The 25,648-nt window shown below is 41.2% G+C and overlaps 1 protein-coding gene and 1 long non-coding RNA gene across 5 annotated transcripts in view; one reads left to right on the forward strand and one right to left on the reverse strand.

The window, feature by feature from the left end:
• Positions 1-15,740, reverse strand: part of LOC122559577 (protein FAM118A-like) — a 61,747-nt gene extending 46,007 nt beyond the window's left edge. Inside the window, exons 1-4 of one of the 3 annotated variants that reach the window (XM_043709283.1) lie at positions 15,422-15,740; positions 9,256-9,310; positions 6,821-6,870; positions 4,448-4,760 (exon numbers count right to left, since the gene is read on the reverse strand). In XM_043709283.1, coding sequence (XP_043565218.1) covers positions 4,448-4,469 — 22 coding nt within the window. In that variant the 5' untranslated portion in view covers positions 4,470-4,760; positions 6,821-6,870; positions 9,256-9,310; positions 15,422-15,740. Of the gene's footprint in view, positions 1-4,447; positions 4,761-6,820; positions 6,871-9,255; positions 9,311-14,647; positions 14,670-15,421 lie in introns of those variants that run through there. The other 2 variants (XM_043709284.1, XM_043709285.1) reach the window with 2 other exon arrangements.
• A 142-nt stretch (positions 15,741-15,882) lies between these two features.
• Positions 15,883-25,648, forward strand: part of LOC122559579 — a 69,393-nt gene continuing 59,627 nt past the window's right edge. Inside the window, exon 1 of one of the 2 annotated variants that reach the window (XR_006314472.1) lies at positions 15,883-16,014. This is a non-coding gene — a long non-coding RNA (uncharacterized LOC122559579). The remainder of the gene's footprint in view (positions 16,015-25,648) is intronic. The other variant, XR_006314473.1, reaches the window with a different exon arrangement.

Below are 25,648 nucleotides of genomic sequence, written 5' to 3' on the forward strand. Positions count from 1 at the left end.
GAGACGAAGAGACGAGGAGACGAAGAGACGAGGAGACGAAGAGGCGAAGAGAGGAAGAGAGGAAGAGAGGAAGAGAGGAAGAGAGGAAGGAAAAAGAGCAGGGGGAGAAGGTTCTTACCTGAGCAAAGAGAGAGAGAAGAAAGGGAGAGACAAAAAGAGAGAATTTGAATTGGAGAACTGGAGATTAAAAGAGAAGGTAGTGATATATATAAATATTTCAAATCTCTGCCACATTTTGATGAGAAAGATGTTGAAGCCTTTATTTCATTTGAAAAATTGGCTAGGCAGATGGAGTGGTCTGAGGGTTTATGGATAATGCTAGTTCAGACTAAACTGGTAGGCAGAACTGGTGAGGTGTTTGCAGCACTGTCAGATGAGGTGTCAAGAGATTATGAAGAGATTAAACAGACTATTTTAAGTGCTTATGAATTGGTACCAGAAGCATATACACAGCAATTTAGAAACAAAAGAAGGAACCAGGTCAGACTTATGTTGAGTTCGAAAGAATTAAACATAGTCATTTTGATTGATGGGTGCGTGCTTTAAAAATAGATAGGACGTTGAGGCTCTAAGAGAGATCACTCTGCTGGGGGAGTTTAAAAACTCACTTCCAGAAATGGTAAAAATTCACATGGAGGAACAGAAAGTTCAGGAAGTGAGAAGGGCAGCAGAATTAGCAGATGAGTACATGTTGGTGCACAAGACAAGCTTCCAGCCAGAATTTCATCCTGTGAGGGATAGATGGTGGGAGAAGGAGATATCCTACATTACTAAACCAAGAGTAGACAGCACTGGTAAGAATTTACCACAGGATAAAAAAGAAGCCCAAGAGGGTGGAAAGGAGCTGAAAGGCCTCAGGTGTTTCTATTGTGGTAAAATGGGACACAGTCACAGTGCTGGTCGTTAAAGAAAGGCACTGTGGGAAAAGACGTGATAGAAGCAGCTCAGCCAGTGGCATGAATGTAGGTAGTAAAGAAGACCACCAAGAAGAGCTGAGGAGCTACAGGAGAATGCATAGCCTAGGCAGGGACTGGATATGGAGTTGGTACCTGATCTCTACAAAGAATTTGCCTCTGTGGGTAAAGTTTACTCAAAAAGAACAGGGGGAGAAGGAAAGAAAATATAATTTTGAGAGATCCAGGATCTAACCAGTTGCTGATCACAAGAGATGAGCGAATATGCACGCTTCCTGATCAGTTACCCGGGAATGTGGTAATTTGTGGGATAAATGGACAGAAATTTTGCACTCCCCTACGTCAGACCGGGTTGGAGTGCCAACTTAAGACTGGGGAAGTTACAATGGGAGTGATTAACAGAATGTCAGTTCTGTGAATTCAGTTTGTTCTTAGGAATGATTTGGCAGGATCTAAGGTGGGAGTGACACCTTGTTGTGGAGAAGCCCAAAGAAAACCAAGAAACTGAGGAATTAAAACAGAAATGTCCTGGTATTTTCCCAGACTGTGTAGTAACCAGATCCCACTATCATAAGTCACAGCACGAAGCAAAAAGTAAAGAGAAAGATGAAGGAATTGAAGTTCAGTTAGTGGATACCTGGTTTGAAGTAATGGTGCAGGAAAAACCTGAACAGGCAGAGGGTCAGACAGAAGTGTCTACTCCTGAAAGACAGAGACTTGCTACAGCAAGACAAGAAAATAAAAGATATATTGTGGATGTGTACTCTGAAAAAGAGGCAGAGACTATTCTGGAGAGCTATTATCTGAAAGATAGAATCCTAAGAAGGAAATGGAAACCATGGCAGGTTAGTGCAGAGAAGAAATGGACTGAAGTGCACCAGATTGTGCTGTCGGTAGCATACAGGCAGGTGGTGTTAAGGGTAGCACTTGAACTACATGTACCCGGAGGTGACCGCCTACAAGAGACTCAGGCTAAAAAGGTACAAAAACATTTTCATTGGCCTGGAGTGCACAAGATTGTAGTTACCTTTTGCCATACATGCCAAATGGTAGGTAAGCCACAGGCAGTAATAAAACCAGCACCTTTGTTGCCAATTCCCACATTTGAAGAAACTTTTACGCAGGTTATAATTTATTGTGCAAGTCCCTTTCCAAGAACTAAAAGCAGGAATCAGTACTTGTTAACCATAATGGATGTGTCTACCAGATATCCGGAGGCAATTCCATTATGGAATATCAAGGCAAAAAGAGTAGGAGAGGAGTTAGTAGCTTTCTTCACACAGTATAGGCTACCCAGAGAGATTCAGTCAGATCAAGGGTCAAATATTACTGCTAGGCTGTTTAAGGAGGTTATGGATAGCTTAGGTATACAGCACTTTAAATTCTGTGTGTATCGTCCTGAATCCCAGGGAGCTTTAGAAAGGTGGCATCAGACCTTGAAGATAATGTTGAGAGAATACTGTCAGGATTGTCCAAGTGATTGGGATAAAGATATCCCATTCGTATTGTTTGCCAGGAGAGATGCCCCAAATTAATCTACTCAGTTTACTCCCTTCAAGTTAATATTCGGTCATGAAGTAAGAGGCCCTTTGAAATTAATTAAAGAAAAATTGACAGAACCAAAGTTGGAGATCTCACATTTACATGATGTATCAGAGAGGAGGGAGAGATTAAACAGAGTGAGAGAGTTTGTTAAACAGCACCTAAAGAGGGCATAGTATGGAATGAAGCAGGTGGCAGATAAAAGCTCCGAGACTCGAACGTTTTCCCGAGTGGATAATGTACTACCAGTGATAGGAGATCCCTTCAAATTCAGGTTTAGTGGTCCCTATCAAATTAAGAAAAAGTTGAGTCAGGTGAACTATTTAGTAAGGGTGCCAAATGGAAAAAAAAAACAGAGCATGTCATGTGAACATGTTGAAACCGTACTATACTAGAAAGAAAGAACTGGAGAAACAGGTGTTAGTTACTGCCCCGCAGAGTGAAGAATCAAATCCAGGCGATATGGATTTTGAGGTGCCTCAAAATAGGTTTTTTAAAAATGAAGTAGTCCTGGAGTGGGATTGGTTAGTAAGCTGTCTGTTTCAGGAGCATAGAATGCAGTTGAAAAATTTGTTACTGTAGTACAAGGACATATGTAAGAATCAGATGGGGAGGATTAATGCTGTTATACATGAAGTAGACATAGGGAATACTGCTCCGATAAAATAACACCCCTATCAGCTTAATCCTTTCAAAGTCAGACAGGTCCAGATGGAGATGGAAGCCATGCTCGATGAGGACATCATCCTACCAAGCCAGAACGAGTGGAGTTCGCCAATCATCTCAGTTTCCAAACCGGACAGGACTCAATGATTCTGCGTTGATTATCGGAAGGTCAACGCCATTACAAATCGGACTCATATCCAATTCGCAGATTGGAGGACTGTATCGAGAAAGTCGGAGAAGCCAGTTGCATCACCAAGTTGGACTTAATGCATGGTTACTGGCAGATATCAGAGATGGCGAAAGAAATTTCTGCATTTGTAATCCCAAATGGGCTTTATCAGTTTAACACATTCACCACATTCCGAAGACTCATGAACAGAGTTGTGGCTGGGTTAATAAACTGTGCAGTCTCTTTGGACGACGTAGTGGTCTTTGGTAAGTCCTGGAAAGATCACATGGTACAGTTTGCAGTGCTCTTTGAACGACTACGAGAAACAAAACTGGTCATGGACTTAAATAGAAAGGAATTCGTGAAAGCAGAGGTGACATTCTTGAGACATAACCTCGATCGTGGAAGGGTGACCCCATGGAACACAAAATTAAAGGCAATCGACGAATTTCCACGACCAACCTCGAAGAAAGAGGTGCTTCAATTCTTAGGACTGAGCAATTCTACCGGAACTTTGTTCCAAACATCAGCAGTGCAGTGGCACGTTAACCAATTTGCTGAAGAACACCACAGTTTCGGTGCACAGAACCATGCTAGGAGGCATTCAACCATTTGAAATCAATACTAACCACCAAACCAGTTTTAGCTACACCAAACTTTTCAAAATCTTTTAAAGTCGCCATCGATGCAAGTGACATTGGAGTTGGAGCTGTTCTCCTACAAGATGAGGATTGGATTGAACTGCCAGCTGGTTACTTGTCGAAGAAGATCAACATCCAGCGGAAACACTCCACAATCGAAAAGGAATTATTGAGATTGGTACTGGCCTTACAACGTTTTAACGCATGTCATGGACAATGTGTCGAGATGGCTGTGTATACTGTCCACAATCCACTTACATTCTTAGAATGTTTTAAAGATAAGACTTTGAGACTATTTCATTGGAGTCTTATGTTACAGACTTTTAAGTTAAAAATCATAAATGTCTGGGGTCAGAAGAATGTAATCGCTGATGTGTTATTTCGGATTTAACTGATAGAGTTTAGATGAGATTTGTCTTTTTATATATATATACACACACACACACGTATTTGGGAAGACGGTAAGGTAAACTTACATTAAAGTTATCTGTATATTAGGGTAATGCCAAGTGTTCCCAATAAGATAGAATGTAACATATGCTCCAGCTACTGGAGTAGCTGGTTGCCCTGGAAACAACAAAAAAAACAGAATCAATTTAGGACCATCAGTTTAAATTGTACCCCGAAAAATTCGAATCAAGTTTGACTTGAGTATATTTACAATCTTAAAAGCCAAGTGACACAATCTGATCTCGGGGTATAAGACCAGGGAAATATTGAAGAATTAGAGGAGAACTGCCAAGGCCCAGCATGTAAACAGACTGCTGGAAAAATCGCTCTCTTAAAATAGCTCTCTTTTCGATCAGCGACCTGTGATGCAAAAAATTCCTAAGAAGAAGAAGAAAAGACAACATAAGAAAGATCCAAACAGAAGAACCAAAAGCTGCCTGGTTTTGAGATAAGAAGTGTTGTTTTGTTAACCTTAATTGAGAGTTTTATCGGACTAGTATTATAGAAGGGAAGGTAAAAGATAGGTTAGAGTAAGGAATTGTAAATAGTTTTAATTATTCTCTGTTATACTTTAAGAAATAAAGTTGTTAATATTGACTTTAAATAGCTCTTGGCCACTCTAATTTTTACAGATTACTGCACGGGATAAATTTTTTCTGTGTTGCTGGTTTTAAATTAAGCAGGAAGGTTTACCCCATGTCGTAACATTACCCATCCTGGGATATGACTTGTCAAGTATTAACACCACCTGAGATCATTAGAGTCAGTAAAGTTAAGGACAGAGAAATTTATCAAAAGCACTTTCACATCCTTGTCTTTTTTCCATACTCTCATTTGAAGGCAAGAATAAAAGAATAAACTCAGTAATGTGAGTAACTTAACTTCTCAGCAAATTAAGTCTTGACAATCTGTTGATGACATTTCATGATCATTCCCAATAATTAACTTTAGGTGTGCATCAAACTTGCTCACATTAATTACTTCATGTTATGACATGTTTCAAGAAAAGAATAAATGTAACTTAATGTGAAAAAAATGTATACACCAAGATATCACTTTTCCAATTATAATAAGGAAAGCTTTATCAAATGGTCAAGAACCAACAATTCTTCTCTATATTTTCAGTTGGCATTGTATCCAAGTAGTCGAATTAAAATTAAAAGTAAAGCTTCATCACAGATTATAAACATCAACACTATACATATATTCTTGCAGTGGGGAAATGGTGTCTTAGTGGAAATGTCAAAGGACTACTAATTCAGAGTTTAAATCAACACTGGCAGCTGGTATAATTTAAAGTTAGTTAATAAATGTGGCCAAAAAAAAAAAATCCCCATAAATGGTGACCATTACAATTATTAGTCATTGATTGCTATAAAGTCATTTCAAAGAAAACCCGTCGCACTTACTTCATCTGACTTCATGTGACCCCAGACCCACAGCAATGTGGCGGACTCTTAATTACCCTAGCCAGCCACTCAATTCAGACAACAAAAGCTGGCTTTGTCAGCAATACACACAACCCAAAAAGGACTTTTTTTAAAAAAAAATCTCCTCACATAATTTAGCACCTGGTACAAGAAAACCCAGTCATCTGATTAATTATCCTTTACTACTTTCAGCTTTAAACAAGGGTAGATGATGACTTAGTGGTAATTTCACAAGATTATGAATCCAGAGATCCAGGTAATGTTCTGGGGACCTGGGTTTGAATCCTGCCACAGTGAATGGTGGAATTTGAATTCAATAATAATCCTGAAATAAAGTCTGATGGTGATGATAATGCTGATTGTCAGGAAAAAGATGGGTATATGAATAGGAAAGGTTGGAGGGATATGGGCCGGGTACTAGCAGGTGGGACTAGATTGGGTTGGGATATCTGGTCAGCATGGACAGGTTGGACCGAAGGGTCTGTTTCCATGCTGCACATCTCTATGACTCTACAGTTCACAAATTATCTTTAGGTAAGGAAATCTGCCACCCTTACCCACAGACCACGGCAATATGTTTGATATTTAACTACCTTCTGGGCAATTAGGGAGGGGTAATAAATGTTGGCCTAGTGATGCCCACAACCCACGAATGAATCTAAAAAACTCTTTCACATTTAGGAAATTGCATTCTTAACTCTTGATATTATGCACATTGTTACAAAGCATTCCTGGTTCTTTTCCCAATGCTCAGTTAGCATTATTTTGCAGTTTCCTAATTGACTTAATTATTTCCAGAACAAAAAGCTAAGCAACTCTAAATATAAAATCTAATTTAGCATGATCTGAGCATTACATCTTTGATCTTCTTTTAGCTTTAGTAATGTCATGCACTACAGGCTTTGGCTACTTCACCAAGACAAATGTTTTTTTTAAAATATTGTGTTTTGCACTAGTCACATAAGTACTTTTGCTGAAAGTCATTTATTTCCATTGTTGGATATTTACCTGGACTTCTGCTCAAGGTTTCGAGAAGGATTAACTAAATCCATGCGTACCTGAAAAAAATATTTTGTTCACATATCAACACAAAAATTGGCCAGTATTACAAATAAATAAATATAGATGGTGAAAATTTGAAATCAAAACAGAAATGTGGGACACTCAATGCAGAGAGAAAAAGTCAAGGGCAGTGGAGGAAATACACAGAAACACATGGGCTTTCTGGAATCATCAAAAGCTTCCTTTCTAGCCTGGGAGAAAGTTATCCTGTTTGCATTCTTAGCTGTCTCTTCTTCTTTCACCCTCTTACATAATCCTTCATCACTTAATTAGTTTAAAAAAGGGCTTCCTTAGGATAAAGGCTTGTGGATAGACTCAATCAGCCATCTCACCTGGTTGGCCAGCTTTGAAACATTTGGTTCTTCACCAAGTGTCCTGACTTACGGAGTGAGTTTTTAAATTCTTCAAAGAGAATTAGCTTAGAGGCCTCCACAGATAGTGCCTGCATACAACTGTATAAAAGGTACATTACTTGATCTTTTCAAACTACTTATGAAGCTGCAGGCTGTTTTTAACAGTTATGAAGTTTATTCTATGAGCTTCACTGAACCAATTCATAAGCACCAAGGATAAACTTTCAGACCATTTGAGAATCCGTGGAAGTCTTCTCAGAAATTGTGGCAGAAGCCTTACGGATTTTGTCTGTTAAACTGCTTTGAATTAGTAGCGTTCAGCTTTATGTGGGCGACCTCATTGTTTTCCAAGTTTTTCCAATTAAATTCAAAATTACTCTCCATCTCCCTCTGCTCAAATACTGGGATTGCTAAAGCAAATTTAAATAGCTGTGCATGTGGTTTAAATCGGGGGCAGATCTCTTCCTATCAGTACCTTCACTGGGTGCAGTGGATGCTCCCCACTTTGTTCAAACTTTTAAAATTAAGATTCTTCTACTTCTCTTTTTCCCTTCTTTCATTCACTTGCCTCTCTACCCCTTTATGCTTGAAATTCTAATTCTCACCTTTACTATTTGATCAGAATGTTTGCGAGGACTACCTTTGTCTGTTTCTGGTTCTAAATGCAGCTGTTCTCAAAATTCAAATGTGAAGATTATTTGTTTTCAGTTTCGAGAGGACAATGTCTGTATACTGTTCCAATTTATTTCACTCTGTTCTAAAAATCTATTAGCCTTGACAGGGAACATTTGTTTGCACTGTAGTATACAAGATACCTCTAGTGGCATTATATAATCAGGATTGACTCAATCCCCACTTCTGATTACATTCATTCATTTGTGGGTTCAATCAAGTGCCCAAATATTTGTTCCTGTTCAGGAAGAGTTCAAGGCTGACAACCCTGGTGAGAAAGAAAAATAACTGTCTCTCTGCTCATTTCAATGGGCAACCTCATGTTTTAACGGTGATCCATAGTTCTAGAATCTCCCATAAAAGGGAGCATCCTCTCCGCATCTACACTGCCAGGGCCCCTTATGATCTTATTTTTTCATCTGGTTGCTTCTTACTCTGCTAAAAACTTTTAATGGATACAAGCCTATCCTGTCCAACTGTCCACATCAGGTATTAGTCCGGTAAACTTCTGAACTCCTTGAAATGAATGTCATCCTTCTTTAAATAAGATGACCAATAGTGCCCCATATAGAAGCAATTGGTAGCAGTTCAGAGAAGGTTTACCAGACATGGATAGTTTGGACAGGCTAGACTCGTACCCCATTAACAGCTATCATTCCCAGATTACCACCTTGCGCTCTTGCCTGAATTTTCCTAGGCATTTTGATAGCTGACTGAAAGGTTCAATTATGGGTGAGAAAGGAAAAGTGACAAATAAAATTTAAACCAGAGTTGTTGGGATTTCTTAAAAGCTAAATTATACACTTGTATAAAAGAAAGAGTAAAACGTGCTTGGATGTTCTTATGGATACTACTTTATGCAGAATTTAAGAATTGTCTTTTTAAGGGGCTATCAAAAGTAAAACATTGATATAAATCAACACTCCAAAACATGTGCTGAATCTGCCCCAATTCAATTTTTTTTAAACTTTTGACAGCCCCTTAAAAAAAAAGACAATTCTTAAATTCTACATAAAGTAGTATCCTTAAGAACATCCAAGCACATTTTACTCTTTCTTTTATACAAGTATATGATTTGGTTTTAAGAAATCCCAATAACTCAGGTTTAAATTTTATTTTTCACTTTTCCTCCCCACCCATAATTGAACTTTTCAGTGAACTTGTATAACTAATGGACCATAGTGAACTTCTCTTACTCACACCTCCACATTGGTGTTAATCCAAAGATGAAATACATGACAAAAACACATTTTCTGGAGCAAAAGTTAGTTAAAAAATTTCTAAGATCATCTTTACATTCTATTCACTTATAAGAATATAAAGGCCATTCTTGACAGTCAAAAACATAAAACTTACTTTATCTTTGTATGTGTCGATGGTTCTCAGTTTATCCCTATTCCTTTTTCTATCCCTGTACAAAAGTCAAAAGATATTTACAGATGAGGAAAGTCATTTATCAGTTTTGATTCATCTCTTCAAAAAGATGTCAATATATGCAAGTATAACAGTGAATGGCTTGACTAACGATTTAAGTATTTGATTTCTCTATTCTATCAGGAAATTTATTCCACAATCTACATTTGATCACTTTTTGCATGACAAAATATTATAGAGAAACCTTGATTATCCAACCGACACAGGCAGGGAGTATTTTGTTCGGACAATTGAATGTTCGGATAATCGAATGCCAGATAACAAGTTTAACCAAGCATTGGGACCTTGCAATCTTGCCGGATAACTGAATGCCAGATAATTGAGGTTCCTCTGTATTAAGAAAAATACATTTCTTTGGAATTAACTACTTACCGAATCTCTGCATACTCAGGTGTCTGAACCCAGTAATCTCAGCTACCACTCCCTCGTTCACAACTTGACTAATTAATACTTGTTCTTTGCTACCCTCTAGTTAGCTATTTAATCCATTCTTAGAGCTTATATTAAATTCCATACTACTGAATTTAATTAACTATGTGTTTAACATGTTAAATGCCCTTTGTAAAGTTATAGAGTACATCAAATTACAATCCAAATTACCTTCTCAAATATTTGAGGGGCTCATCTGAAAAGAAACTTTAAAATATTTAATTATCACAAATCACAAATGTAGTTAGGTGGTCTTAATAGTATTCCATATACAGTTGTCCTATGAAGTGAATAGCAAGCCGGTGGGTAATTGTTTTGCCTTGTGGGTTGAAACTGCCTTGATAGCCGTCCTCTGCAAGACCTTCTTCTGTCATCATGTCATTTTGAGGGAATGATTCTACTGTCTAAGGGATTGGAGCCACTGTCCAATGAGGAGTGCCCTCCACCTTATATTCTAGAAATGGAAAACAGCGACTCCTATGGGCACACACCTAACTCCCTGCATCTGTGAAGGACAGGGACCTGCAAGAATAATTCCAGGCATCTCAGTCCCCACTCACCTTTGCCAATATTATACTAAGTTCACTGACAAGGCAATAACATGGAGGCCCACACCAATCACTGGAGCTATTTTTCACTCACCAGTCACTAAGAAGCAGCAGCAGGGCGAAGAAATGGCAAGTCATTGCTTGGACTAATTTCTCCACGATCTGCACAGGGAACGCACAGCCTCCAGCAGCTCCAAAGAAAGTGTTACATCACCTCCATTTAAGTGTATTGTTGTTGTATTGCAGCCAAATCCAAAGCATATTATCTTGAACATCAGCATGGACCTAGTCTCCCTCAATGCTTTGACTGTCTGTGGCCTCAACTGTCAAAGCCTCTTCCAGCTATTTGTACACATCTAAACCACAACCTCGAATTAATCAAGAGCACGTACCCCAAGATAAGAATATCTGCATTGGTAAAAAGTGCAGGAAATTACATAACATTGGATCTGAGGATCCTTCCTTCTCAGAAGTGCCTTAGTTTTTCCAGCCACAAAGCAATCCTGACCTGCACGAGAACATCAACAAGCAAGCTTCAAGAGTATTTCATTTCCTAATCCAAGCCATGCTTCCTGTGGTTGAGGGCCATCAGTCCATGATGACAGCACAAGGATGCCACTAGCACATATGGTCAAGGAACTTGAGGGGCCAAAGACAGACAGCAGCTTCTAACTGAGACACAGACAAACCTCAGATAATAAGATACTGCTATATGACCCCTTTGCCACAGAATGGATGGTTACTCCCTTTGTACCAAGCATTCCCTCTCTTGTCATCGCATACAAGATGAAAACAGATATGGTGTATTGGTGTTGACAGATTATAAAAAAAGGCCTCCTACTTGCTTCCAGCACTATACCCAGCTTTGAGGGAGGAGTGACTCAGTGGTTATGACCTGTTCTGCAGTCGCAGTTCAGATTTCTGTCAGGACCTCTCCTCCACCTGTGTTTTAGGAACAGGACCTATGGTCTTTCCTTAGCAGCTAAAGAATTTAAAGGTAAGTACTGTTGAAATATCGGGCCAGCCCAAGTATCAGCCCACTGACTATCTGTCAGTGTTGACCTTCCAAGTATTTCCTTGGCTAGTTCGAGTGAAGGAGGAGGAACGAGTCTTGTATTCAGGGTGTAATGAACACAGGACTGTGACATGAGGACTGTAGATGCTGAAAAGTCAGAGTCGAAAAGGGTGGTGCTGGAAAACCACAGCACTACAGCTCAAGCAGCATCCAAGGAGCAGAAGAGTCAACGTTTCAAGCATATACCCTTCATCAGGAATGTAGAGGGAAAAGGGAGAATGAGAGATAAATATGGGTGAGGGGAGGCTGGGGGTAAAGATAGGTGGGAAGACAATAAGTAATGGAGGTGGGGTTAGCTGTGATAGGTCAGTGGGGAGGGAGGAGCAGATAGGTAGGAAGGAAGATGGACAGGGTGGATTGGTGGAGGGGACATGGACCTAATAAGGTAGTCGCGGAGGTAATGTTCTCTGCGGAATGCAGATGAGGGTGGGGAGGGAAATATATCTTTGGTGGTGGGGTCTGACTGTAGGTGGCGGAAATGGCTAAGGATAATGCGCTGCATCCAGAGATTAGTGGAGTGGAAGATGAGGACTGGGACACAAAGTCAACACAGACTTCAAACCCACCATCTCCCACAGCTACTTTCACTACACCTCCTACCAATCACCACCACCCCAACACCCCCTCCTGTAAAAACACAATCCCTTACTCCAAACTCCTCCACCTCTGCCGTATCTGCTCTCTGATTAAGCAATGTCCTCCTTTTATAGGGTCTGCAATTTTCCCTCCCATGTGATCAAAAATGTCTTGCAGCGCATCTCCTCCACTTCCCGCACCTCCACCCTCAAATCCCACTCCTCCAACCACAAGGATAGAAACCCTCCCCCAGTCCTCACCTTCCATGCCACTAATCTCCAGATACAATGCATTATCCTCCACCATTTCTGCCACCTACAGTCAGATCCCACTTTCAGAGATATATTTCCCTCCCCTCCAATATCTGTATTCCACAGAGACCATTCCCTCTGCAACTCCCTTGTTAGGTCCACGCACCCATCCACCAACCCAGCCTCCACACCTGGCACCTTGCCTTGCCACCACGAGGTGTAAAACCTGCACCCACACCTCCCCCCCTCACCTCAATCCAAGGCCTCAAGGGATTTTTTCACACGTGGCAGAGATTTTCCTGCACATTCACCCAACTCATCTACTGCATCCATTGTTCTCAATGTGGTCTCCTCTACATTGACGAGACAGGACGCCAACTTGTTCTCAATGTGGTCTCCTCTACATTGACGAGACAGGACGCCAACTTGCAGAGTCTTTCAGGGAAACATCTCTGGGACACACGTACCAAACAACCCCATCGCCCTGTGGCCAACCACTTCAACTGCCCCTCCCAATCCCCCCTAAGAACGTCCTCCACAGCCAAATCAAAGCCACCTGCCAACTGGAGGAAGAAGGCCTCATCTTCCACCTTGGGACCCTTCAACCACAAGGCATCAACATCAACTTCACTAGTTTCCAAATCTCCCCTCAACCCTCCTCATCCCAGATCCAACCGTCCAACTCAGAATTGCCCTCTTGACCTGTCCATCTTCCTTCACATCTACCCGCTCCACCCTCCCCAACGACCTATCACAATCACCCCCCAACCGCATCCACCCATCACCTTACCACCCACCTTGTCCCCAGCCCCACACCCCTATTTACTGCTCATCTCCCTTCCCATTCCTGATGGAGGGCTTATGCCCAAAACGTCGACTCTCCTCCTCCATCGACTCAGATAGGTTTTTTCCAACAATGGCAATGGATTCATTGTCATTAGACTCTTAATTCCAGACTGTTTTGAATTAAAATTCCAGCATCTGCCACATGTGGGATATAGGTAAATTAATGTTTCTTCTGCAGTTCTGCAATTCTGCAATTATAATTTCTGATACAAAGCAAATGAACTCACATCAGTGTGTGGTTGTTTCGGCTGGGAGCTGAGTCAACAATGGCAATGGATTCATTGTCATTAGACTCTTAATTCCAGACTGTTTTGAATTAAAATTCCAGCATCTGCCACATGTGGGTATAGGTAAATTAATGTTCTTCTGCAGTTCTGCAATTCTGCAATTATAATTTCTGATACAAAGCAAATGAACTCACATCAGTATGTGGTTGTTTCGGCTGGGAGCTGAGTCAACAAGAATGGAAACTATGTGGAGGAAATATATAATTGTATGCCAGCATGAAACGTGATTGCAAAACAATGGCAGAAATACAGGCACTAGATAAAATGCTGTGAAGAGAGGCCTGTATAAACAGTAGGTTTCCCACTTGTACAGAGACACAGGAACAAACCCCAATTAAAAAAGCTTAGTGATAAGATGCTGTGAGGGGCAGCGCAGATGGAGGGAGTAGATAATGATAAGTAAAGGATGGGATGAGGTCAAACGGCCTTGAGGTCAGAGTAAGCATTTTGTCACAGACAAGACCGGATAAACAGGAATAATGGGGCCAGTCTTAGGGAACTGGAGGATGTAGATAGGGGAAGAGCAATGTAAAACAAAAGAAGCCAAATTATATAAATATCGAGCGTTTGTCGAATTCGTTGTGTGTTTCGTCCCTGCCTTGTGACATCACACCCCAAGTATTTTACACAGCAAGTGTAAAATAAATGACACTACTGATTCAGATTTTTGTCTCGGACTGAAATTATTAAAGTGTGTGAGCTTTGTTTCTCACACACAGCAGGATTTGACCCAGGTTCCCAGAACATTAACTGGGTCTCTGGATTAACAGTCCAACAATAATACCATCTTCCCTCAAATTAAGGCTTCTAATCCCTTTATAAACTTCCTCTTACATAGACGAACAAAAAAAGCAGGGAGGCAGTTCAATGGTTTCTGCTCACTGTTTGTAGAGATAATTCTTATGCTGCTCAGAACATTGTTTTTCAGTTGTCTTCCTTTGGCTGCTTCCACTGGTTCGCAAGACACAAGGCAGCTGGTTACCTTATAAAAGGTCTCTGTCTTATCAGTTAAAAGTCACAGCTAACTATAACTGAAGGAAAGGTGAACTGGTTTTCTTCAGTTAAAAATGGCTTTTACTGCAGAAAACAGATACACATCTCCTGGGCTGGTGGAGATCAAATAATTTCTCTTGGTATCTTATTCCCAGTCCCAAACTGTTCAATTATCTGAGAATTAGGATGTTGGCAGGCAAAAGGCTTTTGTCACTGACTTGTATCTGCACATAACCCCTTAGTTACAGTTTACCTACAACCGAAATTTCAATTACTTTTTTTTCGAAAAACTGTTTACAAAATACTCACCATGAGTGTCAGGTTACTTGTTTTCAAATCATGCAGCAAGTTTTTAAAACAGTTCTCATTTCGGTCCACAATTTTAAAAAAACAGAAAAAGATCTTTTTTTAGATATTAATATTGAAAACAAACTATCATATGGCATACATGACGACAAATTTGGCAGCATCAAAATCTTATTGGACAACAGTGGCATAGGGAAGGAAATCTAGTCTATCCAGTCTAACCTACAGGTGACTACCAAACCACAGCAACAGTGCTGATTCCAGCGAGCTTTTTTGGTTGCAAGGAATGCAGATTACCTAATCTTCGAAGGATTGGCGAAGACTGCGGTCTTTATCAGTAATGCCAAAAATAAATAAATTTTAGAATAAGATACTGCCATATCAGTTTCCTACATAAGTACTGATCCGTAAATCAACCAGCTTGGCAACACTGAACACCAGTGCATTCAACAGGACAAAACACAATAAAAACATAACTAATGGTAACATCTTTTCCACTTTCAGCTGACAAAGAGTTTCATCTCCACTTAAAAGATATCTAAAACCACAGGAATAATCCAGAGAGGTAGATTCTTTTACAATGAGATCTGCTGAAAAGTTTAACAACTACCTAAATGCCACAGTTTAAATGAATTAAAATGACACAATTTTAAGTTATTGCAACCAAAATCGTTGATGGAGCACTTCAAAAGGGGAATTATTCACCAGTACTTGCGAGGTCTCTGGATTTTCAAAACTTTTTTTTTGGTGCGTGTTAAAAACATATACATTTCTTACCTGCATTTGTTTCCTTCCTCGGAATCAGCAGTGTGAACTCGGAAGGGCGGAAGCTCGAACAAACAAAGCAGTTGCAAAGCCTTGTGCTGCCCTTTCCCTGTTTCTCCACAAGAGAAATACGAAGTATACGAAGCCAACTAAAACAAAAGTGATAGAGCAACTTGAAAGCGTGTTCTTGTCGGCTGCCCTAAAACCCGGTATAGGTGTCCAAAAGCAGGCTGTATGCTTATTTGGGAACCGGCTGTTGAGTCCCCTGCCCCGCTCGAGCAACAGCGGTTGCTTCCCCCACTCCCGAGCACCAGCGCGAGGACACAAGCAAACAGACGTCACTTGTCACGCAGAGCTCTTTTCAAACGATTCTTGATTATTTTCTGTTAAATCGCCCGGCGAGTGCTCACCCAAACGCCGTCCGCCTAAACTCCCTTCGGCGCGGGAGAGTAAATTGAACCAAGAAAAAAGGTTCCGCTGCTCCTCTATCAGCCTCAGAGAAAAGTCTTCAGTTTAAAGAAGGGTTTGAGGGGATGTTGCAGTTGCATCGTTTTTCTTTACGATCTCATTTCATCCTCTTCAAACATTTCGAGTTTTAGCTTTTGGTAAGTTCACAGTTAACTCCTTTTATTTTAATCGCCCATATGGAAATAGATTAAATTAGTACTAATATATTTATTTTCATATTGAAAATATTACGTAGCTCAATCATGAGAAAATATTTTGGTTGAAATAGTTACAAAATGCTACAAATAAAATTAGATATCAGAACTTATAATAAATGTTCAGCATTAACGTCTGTCATTAATAGAAGTTACAAATTTTATCATGAAAATGTGCCATTCAGCCCACTGTCCTAAAAATGCGCTATTAACATTTAACTTGTTTATACAATTAAACTTATATACTTATTTTTATTTTAGTTATATGGAACTGGGAGAGAGTGGTTCCTGTCACATCATTTATAAAAGCCAACAAACTTGTACATAGATCTGATGACAGCAAATCAGATAAATCGCCCAATATGACATGCAGTTAAGGATCAATCCCAGTGCAAAATGGTGCATTTATTGTATAAAATAACACATCAAGGTTCAGCCGCGGGCCAGTGGGGTTGGTTGGTGCAGGTGCCACGAAGATGTTCTCTAAAGCGCTCTGCATCAATCAACCCCACCGCCCCGTGGCTGAACATTTCAATTCCCCTTCCCACTCTGCTGAGGACATGAAGGTCCTAAGCCTCCTCCATCACCACTCCCTCACCACCTGATGCCTGGAGGAAGAACACCTTATCTTCTGCCTCAGAACCCTTCAATCCCAGGGCATCAATGTGGACTTCACCAGTTTCCTCATTTCCCCTCACCCCACCTTTCCCCAGTTCCAACCTTACAACTCAGGACCGCTCTCATGACCTGTCAATCTTCCTTCTGAACTATCACCTTTATCCCCACCACCATCCACCTATTGGACTCTCAACTACCTTCTCCCTAGCCCCACCTCCATGCCCCCTCCCATTTATCCCTCCATCCCTGAGGATCCCAGCCTCATTCCTGATGATGGGCTCTGGTTCGAAATGTCGATTTTTCCTGCTCCTCGGATGCTGCCTCACCTGCTGTGCTTTTCTAGCAACACACTCTCAACTCTGATGTCCAGCATCTGCAGACCTCACTGTCTCCTAATGCGCCTAACACTATGGGCAATTTAGCATAGCTATTTCACCTAACCTTTACATCTTTGGACTGTGGGACGAAACCAGAGCACCCGAAGGAAACTCACACAGACATAGGGAGAATGTGCAAACTCCACACGGACAGTCGCCCGAGGCAGGAATTGAACCTGGGTTCCTGGTACTGAGGCAGCAGTGCTAACCACTGAGCCACCGTGCTGCCCTCACATCTTTCCAGATCTTTCTCTGGTTTCCTGATACTCTCTGCCTGATATCCCTACTCCAAAAACTCACTTATTTTCTATGTGAACCAGTTGAATCCAAGTTTACAGCTTACTTTTCTACACTGGACTTGACCCTCGCATTCTGGTAGTAGTTTGCTACAAGTGTCTAGATTAGATGGTGCTGGAAAAGCACAGCAGGTCAGGCAGCATCTGAGGAGCAGGAAAATCAACGTTTCGGGCAAAAGCCCTTCATCATTCCTTCATCACTCTAATCTAGACTCTGGTTTCCAGCATCTGCAGTCATCACTTTTGCATATTTGCTACAAGGTCAAGGTTTTGAAATAATTTCCATGAATTATGCTTCCTCAGTCTGTCCTCATTCCTCAGTTGCCTAATCCTTATTATTGGTTCAGTTGTGCTTTAATACATCTTTTTAAAGGCCGACTGTAATGCATTGGCTGGAGTTGTGCATATTGAACAACTGATTTTTGCACTGTTATATTGTAAAGTCATTTGGATAAACACTTGAACCGAAATGGTTTGGAGGGATATGGGCCAAATATGGTCAAGTGGAACTAGTTTAGTTCAGGAACATAGTCAGCATGGACCAACTGAACCGAACGGTCTGTTTCCATGCTGTATGAATCTGTGACTCTATCACTGTACTTGTGAACTTACTGATGGTCCCTGATTCTTAGGCATCTTTCAGGAAATGCGTTCCCATTGTGTGTCAGGAATAGTCCTGTAAAACTTATACTGTTTAAGAAATGTTTACAACTTGCTAGGTTTATGTCCATTGTTATGACGGTGTGAGTACGTATTGTACCTTTAAGAGAGTTGAAAAGCTAGCAAGGACTGTTTGAAAGCTCAGAGTGTCCTGAACAAGGTACAAATGTAACACTTGGTCGAAACACAACTCCAGCTATTTGTTGCTATGGAACAAAAACAAATTCAAATTCAGCCATTCAGTTTAAATTATGACCCAAGGTACCAAAATCCAATCGAATTTGAAATATAATGTTTTTGATGACATCAAAACCAATGAGATGATCTGATGTTTTGGGGTATAAAACTGGATATTTTGAACGGTTAGTGGGAGAACTACAAAGGACTGTCAAGCACCAACAAGTACAGACTGCTAGCTGAATAGCTGTTCACATGAAAGACCTGTGAAGCAGAATACTGAAGAAAAGGTGACAGAAGAAAATCTGCAGAGGAAGATACAAAGAGAAGATTCGACAGCTAGCTGGTTTTAAAAGTTGAATCTTCTTAATCAGGTTTCTTTTATCAGACAAGCATTGTAGAATGGGAGGTAAAAGATATGTTTAAGAGAATGGAGCTGTAAATAGTTGTTTAGTGTTCTCTTTTGGACTTTAAGAATAAAATTGCTAATGTTTACTTTAAATAGTGACCTTTGGGATATTTAACAGATTACAGTGTGAGGTGAGGTTCTATGTGTGTCATGTTTAAATTAACAGAGGGATTTACCCCATGTTGTAACACCATTGAATCAGGCCCATTGATAGATCTCAGAGCATCTCAGAGAAGCCTTATTCTTGAGGGAAAACCTAGTCTGGAGTTAGGAATTTTTTAAACTGGACGTACTGTGGTTAACCCCCTGGCTTGAAATCAGACAAGTCCCTTGACTGAGCATGATCCTCCTTGACCTGATTAGGCATTAGTCCCTTTTGACTTCAGAAATGCCATTGAAGCACATGCACTGCGTTTGCCACGTAAGCTGCTGGCAAATACTGTAGGTACGTCAGTAATGTGGGTGGTACGGTGGCACAGTGGTTAGCACTGCTGCCTCACAGCGCCAGAGAACCGGGTTCAATTCCCGCCTCAGGCGACTGACTGTGTGGAGTTTGCACGTTCTCCCCGTGTCTGCGTGGGTTTCCTCCGGGTGCTCCGGTTTCCTCCCACAGTCCAAAGATGTGCAGGTCAGGTGAATTGGCCATGCTAAATAGCCCGTAGTGTTAGGTAGGGGGTAAATGTAGGGGTATGGGTGGGTTGCGCTTCGGCAGGTCGGTGTGGGCTTGTTGGGCCGAAGGGCCTGTTTCCACACTGTAATGTAATCTAATCTAAAAAAAATGTGCCTAATATGTAGTATAATGCCATGTCCACTCATTGGACTGTTCTATATTCCTAGGTGTGACAAGTCTGTCTATGTCTCTCTGTGCTACAAAGTTAAGAAAGCCACAGAAGTTAGTGGGTGTAACTAAGCACAGAAGAGCCTGTGTGCTAAAAAGCAATTCAAGCCATTGAGGCTGGCAGTGTCCATTTAAGGGCAAAGTGAATGAGAGCTAAGGAATTAAGGACTATAAGATGCATCCTGTGTAGATGCATTAGATTTGTGTTTATTCCTATGTGCAAAGGGACCTGACAGAAATACTAGTTATAGGTTAAAAAAAAAATGAAGTCCTGGGAGGACTGAAATGGAGTGTGATTTTGGCCAAGAGCAAGCATGATGATATGTTGAGACTTATGGTTTGCTCTTGCCAACTTGTATTGATGAAAGCAGGAGGAAGGTGTGATGGATATTGAAAGGACCTTGTGGTGAAAACAGAGTTGGATGAAAATCTGAAGAGGCAAACACTGAACTGCTATCATCAAGTAATCATTCTGATTTTCCTGTTGGCATTAGCATCACCTAGTTTCTCAAGGAAAGAAAGGAGAATGAGAAACTGCATTGAAATAAGGTGAGTTGAGCAATTAATGATTCAGGTTTAGACAATAGGTGCAGGAGTAGGCCATTCTGCCCTTCGAGCCAGCACCACCATTCATTATGATCATGGCTGATCATCCTCGATCAGTATCCATCATCTTCAATCAATATAGATTTAGACTTTATTGTCACATGTACTCCAAGTGCAAAAGTAAAGGAGTACAGTGAAAAATTTTCAAGTTGCCACGCATGGCGCCATCTTAGGTATAAGTACCGAGGTAGAAACACATAAGAACAAGGTAGAAAGAAATAAGGAACAAAGTTAAAAGTTAAACATTACAGTCACTCTTACTATAGTGTAAAACAAAGAAATAAATAAATAGAAGTTAAATATTACAGTCCTTCTGAGAATTAAGTTGAAAAATGAAGAAATAAACTTAAAAGTTCAGCCAGTTCAGTCTTTCTTAAGTGCTTCATCATGCTATGACTGCATTTCCTACAAGGGCTGGATCTCCTTCGCTTTAGCACATTTTCCCCACACTGGTTCAATTTCCCCTGCTCGTGTCATTGCTACAGATGTCAAGGCAATCTCCTTGGCGTCATTCCTGCATCTCAATTTGCCAAAGTACTGATCCATGCTTTCAGCCGGACTGCCAAAGCCCCCGATCCAGTCACCATCTGTGCCAGCCCTCAGCCTCACCTTCAGTCTGCATGCCAGGCATTGTGAACTCGCCGAGTTTCCTGGACCAGGCCCCCAGCCACTGCCTCGCTCTGGACATCTTGCCAACTGCCAAATTCAAAGAGCTCAGTGCCATCGCTGCCTCTCCAGAAAGTTAGTAAAAACAAAACTATAAGAAATATACTAAAAGTTAAAAAAAAGTGCAAATGATGGAAATAAGTTAGTCACTGTTCATTAGCAAATTTCAGAATTTGCTCTTTAAGTCATAAGGAGAAAATCTAAATTTTTTTCTCAACATTCCTCAATTCGAAATTCTGATTTTCTAATTTTCACCCTATTTTCCCAATTTTCCTGCCATTACCTCCAGCACTCAATGGAACAAAAATTCTACCCTTTGTTTCTCTTTCCACAAATGCTGCACCATTTCCTTGAGTATTTCCACCATTGCCTATTGAATAGTGCTGGCATAAGCAATCATTTATTTCAACAACTAAGCATCAGAATAGCCTTTGTTGCTATTATTTATATTGGAATTTGCTGTGTCCTTGCTCTTTGGGTTAAATTTGAGAAAATCTCTAGCATACTTGTGTTTAAGTTGTTGCTCTTGGCTAAATAGTTGTTTCACATAACAACCCAACAGTGTTCCACTCCACCAAAACTAAGTTGCCGTCACCTTAACAATCTCTTTTGGAAAGTGTTTAATATGGGAGTTATAAATCTGAACATTTGATCCTGGATCAGGAGCACAAAAATCAGAATTTTCTCGGCTCCACAAACCTAACCCAACTAAGAAAGCGATCCAGAAGGTCAAAGTTTTAATCAGAGTGGTGGAGGGCCTCCCTAAAGTTTCTTTTGACACTTTTGATAGTTGATTTTGACAGTTTCAATGAACTTGAAGTTTTACACTTTATACATTTTTTTTAACCATTCCAAAGACCACTTTATCTCCTCCAAAGGACACCTTACTTCATGCAAAGGGTACCTAACTTTTTCTGAGGTCACCTGATGTCCCACAAAGATATCCTGGGACCATATCCAAAAGGTGTCTTATCTGTCAAATGAGTATTCTGGCTATCTGAATAAATGCACAAAATTTAGTCCTGCTGGTCTGCTCTGCAAGCGACACATTTTTGCATTACCAAAATTATGTAGGTATGGAGACGGTTGATGATTTAAATGGCCAGCTTCCTCCATAAACCAAGCAAAAGGTACGCGACCATCAAAAACAAATTAAGGGCCCACATGTTGAAGCAAAACTGAACTCTACAAAATTAAATTAAAATGTGAATTGGCCAGGGCATGAGGAAAATTTCCGTGCACTTTTTCATATGCCACCCTTACATTATTTTCTATCCATGAGAGACCAGACAGACCTCTTGTTAATGTCCCATTCAAAGGACAGTGATCGAGCAATTGGATAATGTCTAAAAATGAGTACATGGGGAGAATGAACCTAATTTGTACTATTTATGACTCCTAGGTAGCAAATAACATTTCTGCTGCTTCTCATTATCAGTACTCAAGAATTCAACCTGTGTTACCCACTGACTACAATTTTTTGGGAGAGAGATTCTGAATGTTGGGCATTTCTGACAAACTGAAATGCAGCTGCACATATTCAAGAGCCAGCAAAGAAAACTCTCACACAAGCCTGGCATTCGGCTTACTGTGATTTCTTATCAATATCCTCCCCTTTGCTATCATTGATACGTATGCCCTCAGCTGTGTAGGCCCTTAAACCTATGGCCCCTAGAATTTGATATTTCCACTCTGGGAAAAAGACTCTGACTATCTATCCTATCCATACCTCTCATTATTTTACATACTTACATGAAGTCATCCCTCAGCCACCAATTCTGTAGTGAAAACAATCCATATTTGTCCATCCTCTCCTTGTAGCTAATGCCCTGCAGGCCAGGTAATTCATAAACCTGTTTTGTACCCTGACCAATGCCTCCATATTCTTCCTATAGTGCAGCAACCAGGACTACAGACAGTTCTCCAACGCAGCCTAACTAAAGTTTTATACAGCTGCACATGACTTGCCACATTTTACACTCAATGCCCCAAACAATGAAGGCAAGCTGCTATATGCCTTCTTTAACATCTTATCCACTTGTGTTGCCACATTCAGGGAGCTATGGACTTGGATCCCAAGATCCCTCCGTTCATCAATGATCCTAAGGGTGTTGCCATGTACTGTATACTTTCCTCTTGCATTTGACCTCTCAAAATGCATCACCTCAAACCTGTCTGAATTGAATTCCAGCCATCATTTCTCCACCCAACTTTTCAATTGATCTATATCCTGCTGTATCCTTTGACAACCTTCTTCATTATTCACAATTGGCCTAATTTTTATCTTTGCAACATACTAATCAGACCACCTGCATTATCAGCTACATCATTTGCAAACACATAAGTCCCAGCAAATGCTTTCAAATGGGAAAAGATCAGTTAAGGATATCTGGTTGGCTGAATCAAGAAAGCCTGGTGAAATCAGGTCTGGTGAAGGTAGCTGAGAGTGCAATGGTGGGAGAAGGTGATATATCAGAGAGGAGGGTGGAGAGGATAGATGGGAAAGACTAGGGACAGATCAAGAAGGCAGAGCCAAGTTGTTGGCTTGGGACTGGGATGAGGTGGGGGGAGGGGAAATGAGGAAACTGGTGAAAACCAGTGGAGGACATCATCATCCATGTGGAAAGGGAAATTGCAGTCTTTGAAGAAGGAGGCCATCTGGGATTTTCTATGGTGGAATTGGTCATCCTGGGAACAGACGTGGCGGAGGCGGAGGAATTGGGAATATAGGATGGCATTTTTATAAGAGACAGGATGGGAGAAGGTGTAGTCCAGGTAGCTGTGGGAGTTGGTGAGTTTGTAGTAGATGTCTGTGGTTAAATGGTCGCCGAGATGGAGAGGTCCAGGAAGGGGCAGGAAGGTGTCCGAGATGGTCCAGGTGAATTTGAAGTCGGGGTGAAAGGTATTAGTGATGAACCGTTCAATCTACTCGTGGGAGAACGAGGTAGCGCTGATACAGTCATCGATGTAGTGGAGGAAAAGGTGGGGGATGGTGCCAGTGTAGCTGCAGAAAATGGACGGTTCCACATCCCTGACAAAGAGACAGGCATAGCCCAGGGTCATGTAGGTGCCCATGGCTACCCCTTTAGTTTGGAGGAAGTGGGAGGTTTGGAAGGAGAAATTCTTAAAGGTGAGGACTGACTCGGCAAAATGGCGGTGATTCTGTAGAACTGCTGTGGACAGTTCTGCCTAACAGCCAAGGCATACAGGTGTTTTTTGTTATCCCTGGCCAACTTATGTGGTGGAATTATTAGTTTTAACCTTACAAACACATATTTGTTAATATTTGGGAGTGGGAAGGATGCCAAAGGGAAAAGGAGCAAGCAAACAGCAGCAGGGAGGACATTCCCCTGCAGCACCTACAACACCAGAGACTGCAGCAGCAGCAGCCTCTCCTGAACTCCCCCGGAGACCTGAGAGACTCACAGGAATTGGCTGTGGCGATGGAGAGACTTACCTTGAAAGTTGCGGCTGCGATTGAGGAAATCCGTGGGGAGATTCGTGCCCAGGTCTACACTATTACATCCATGCTGCAGAAGCATGAGCAGGAGATCCAGGGCCTCGGGGAGAGGCTGGAGGAGGTGGAGGGTCAAACTAAGGCCTCGGAAGCTGCAATGGAGTCCTCATCTAGTAGAGTCTAGGTGCTGGAGCGAGAGACGCGGGCCTTGCGAGACCATATCGACAACCTCGAAAATCGAGGTCGGAGGTTAAATCTCCGAATTGTTGGGCTCCCTGAAGGTGAGGAAGGTGAGCAGCCAGTCAGCTTCTTTGTGGGTTACAGTGCACAGGTCAGGCCCAGTGCAGCACCCCGCTCGGTCCTAGTGCACTTCCATTCATATAAAGGCAAGCAAAAAGTCGTAGAAGCTTCCTGATCCCTGGGAAAAGATCCACAGGCACTGCTGTACAAGGGGTCAAAAATCATGTTTTTCCAAGATTTTCTGCAGCTGTAATTCAAAAGAGGAAGTCCTTCGATGAAGTTAAAAAGAGGCTGAGGAACCTGGTCATCTAGTACTCCAGGAGATACCCCGCAGTGCTCCATTTCAGCCACGAGGACTCGGTTTATAAAGTTGACTCAGCGGATAAGGCTAAAAACTTTGTGGACACTTTAAAATAGATAGACTGGCCTGAAAAATACGGTTAATGTTTGTTCTCGTTTCTGTTTATCCCCATGTTTTCCCTTCCTTTCTTAAAAATTCCTTTCTTTCTCCCTAATAATTTCCTTTTTGGAAAGGGGAGAAAGACCTTGGAATAAGTTGCTCCTTTTTTTTTAATAACTGGATTTTCGGATGGGAAATTTTGTGGATGTTCTTTGTTGTCTCTCCCTTTTTTTTGTTTCTTCTGTTTCTCTTTTAGTCACAAGTAGGGGTGACATGAAGCCAGGGATGGGTGGAGTGCTCATCCTGACTTGGTCCTTTCTCTGTTGACTTATGGATCATCTTTTTTTTCTGGCCTAAGGCTGGGGCACAGTCGGGGTTTGAAGGAGCTGTGAAGGAGGGGATGGGTAGGGTGAGTGCCCCCTACAGGCAGGGGGAAGAGTCTTCCATTCAAGGTTTTATAGTTGCTTTTTTTTGTAGTTTTTTGGGAGTAATAGTTGTTTATAGTTATGGTAGTGTAGTTTTTGTATATCTTTGAGGAGAAGAATGGCTTATGCCCGAAACGTCGATTCTCCTGTTCCCTGGATGCTGCCTGACCTGCTGCGCTTTTCCAGCAACACATTTTCAGCTCTAGTTTTTGTATATATATAGTTCTTCAAATTTATGAGTCTTTATTTACTTATGCTCGGCGCTTTGTAAACAGGTTTCTCCCTCCCAGAGTCTCTGAAAGAGGATATAGTTAAGTGTCTTATTAAGTGGTGCACCTGGAACATTAAGGGAAGTCATTCGCCTGTTAAAAGGAAAAAAGTGCTATCTCGCCTTAAGAGGGAAAGAGT

Source organism: Chiloscyllium plagiosum, chromosome 19, assembly GCF_004010195.1.
Source record: "Chiloscyllium plagiosum isolate BGI_BamShark_2017 chromosome 19, ASM401019v2, whole genome shotgun sequence".
NCBI classification, from domain to species: Eukaryota; Metazoa; Chordata; class Chondrichthyes; order Orectolobiformes; family Hemiscylliidae; genus Chiloscyllium; species Chiloscyllium plagiosum.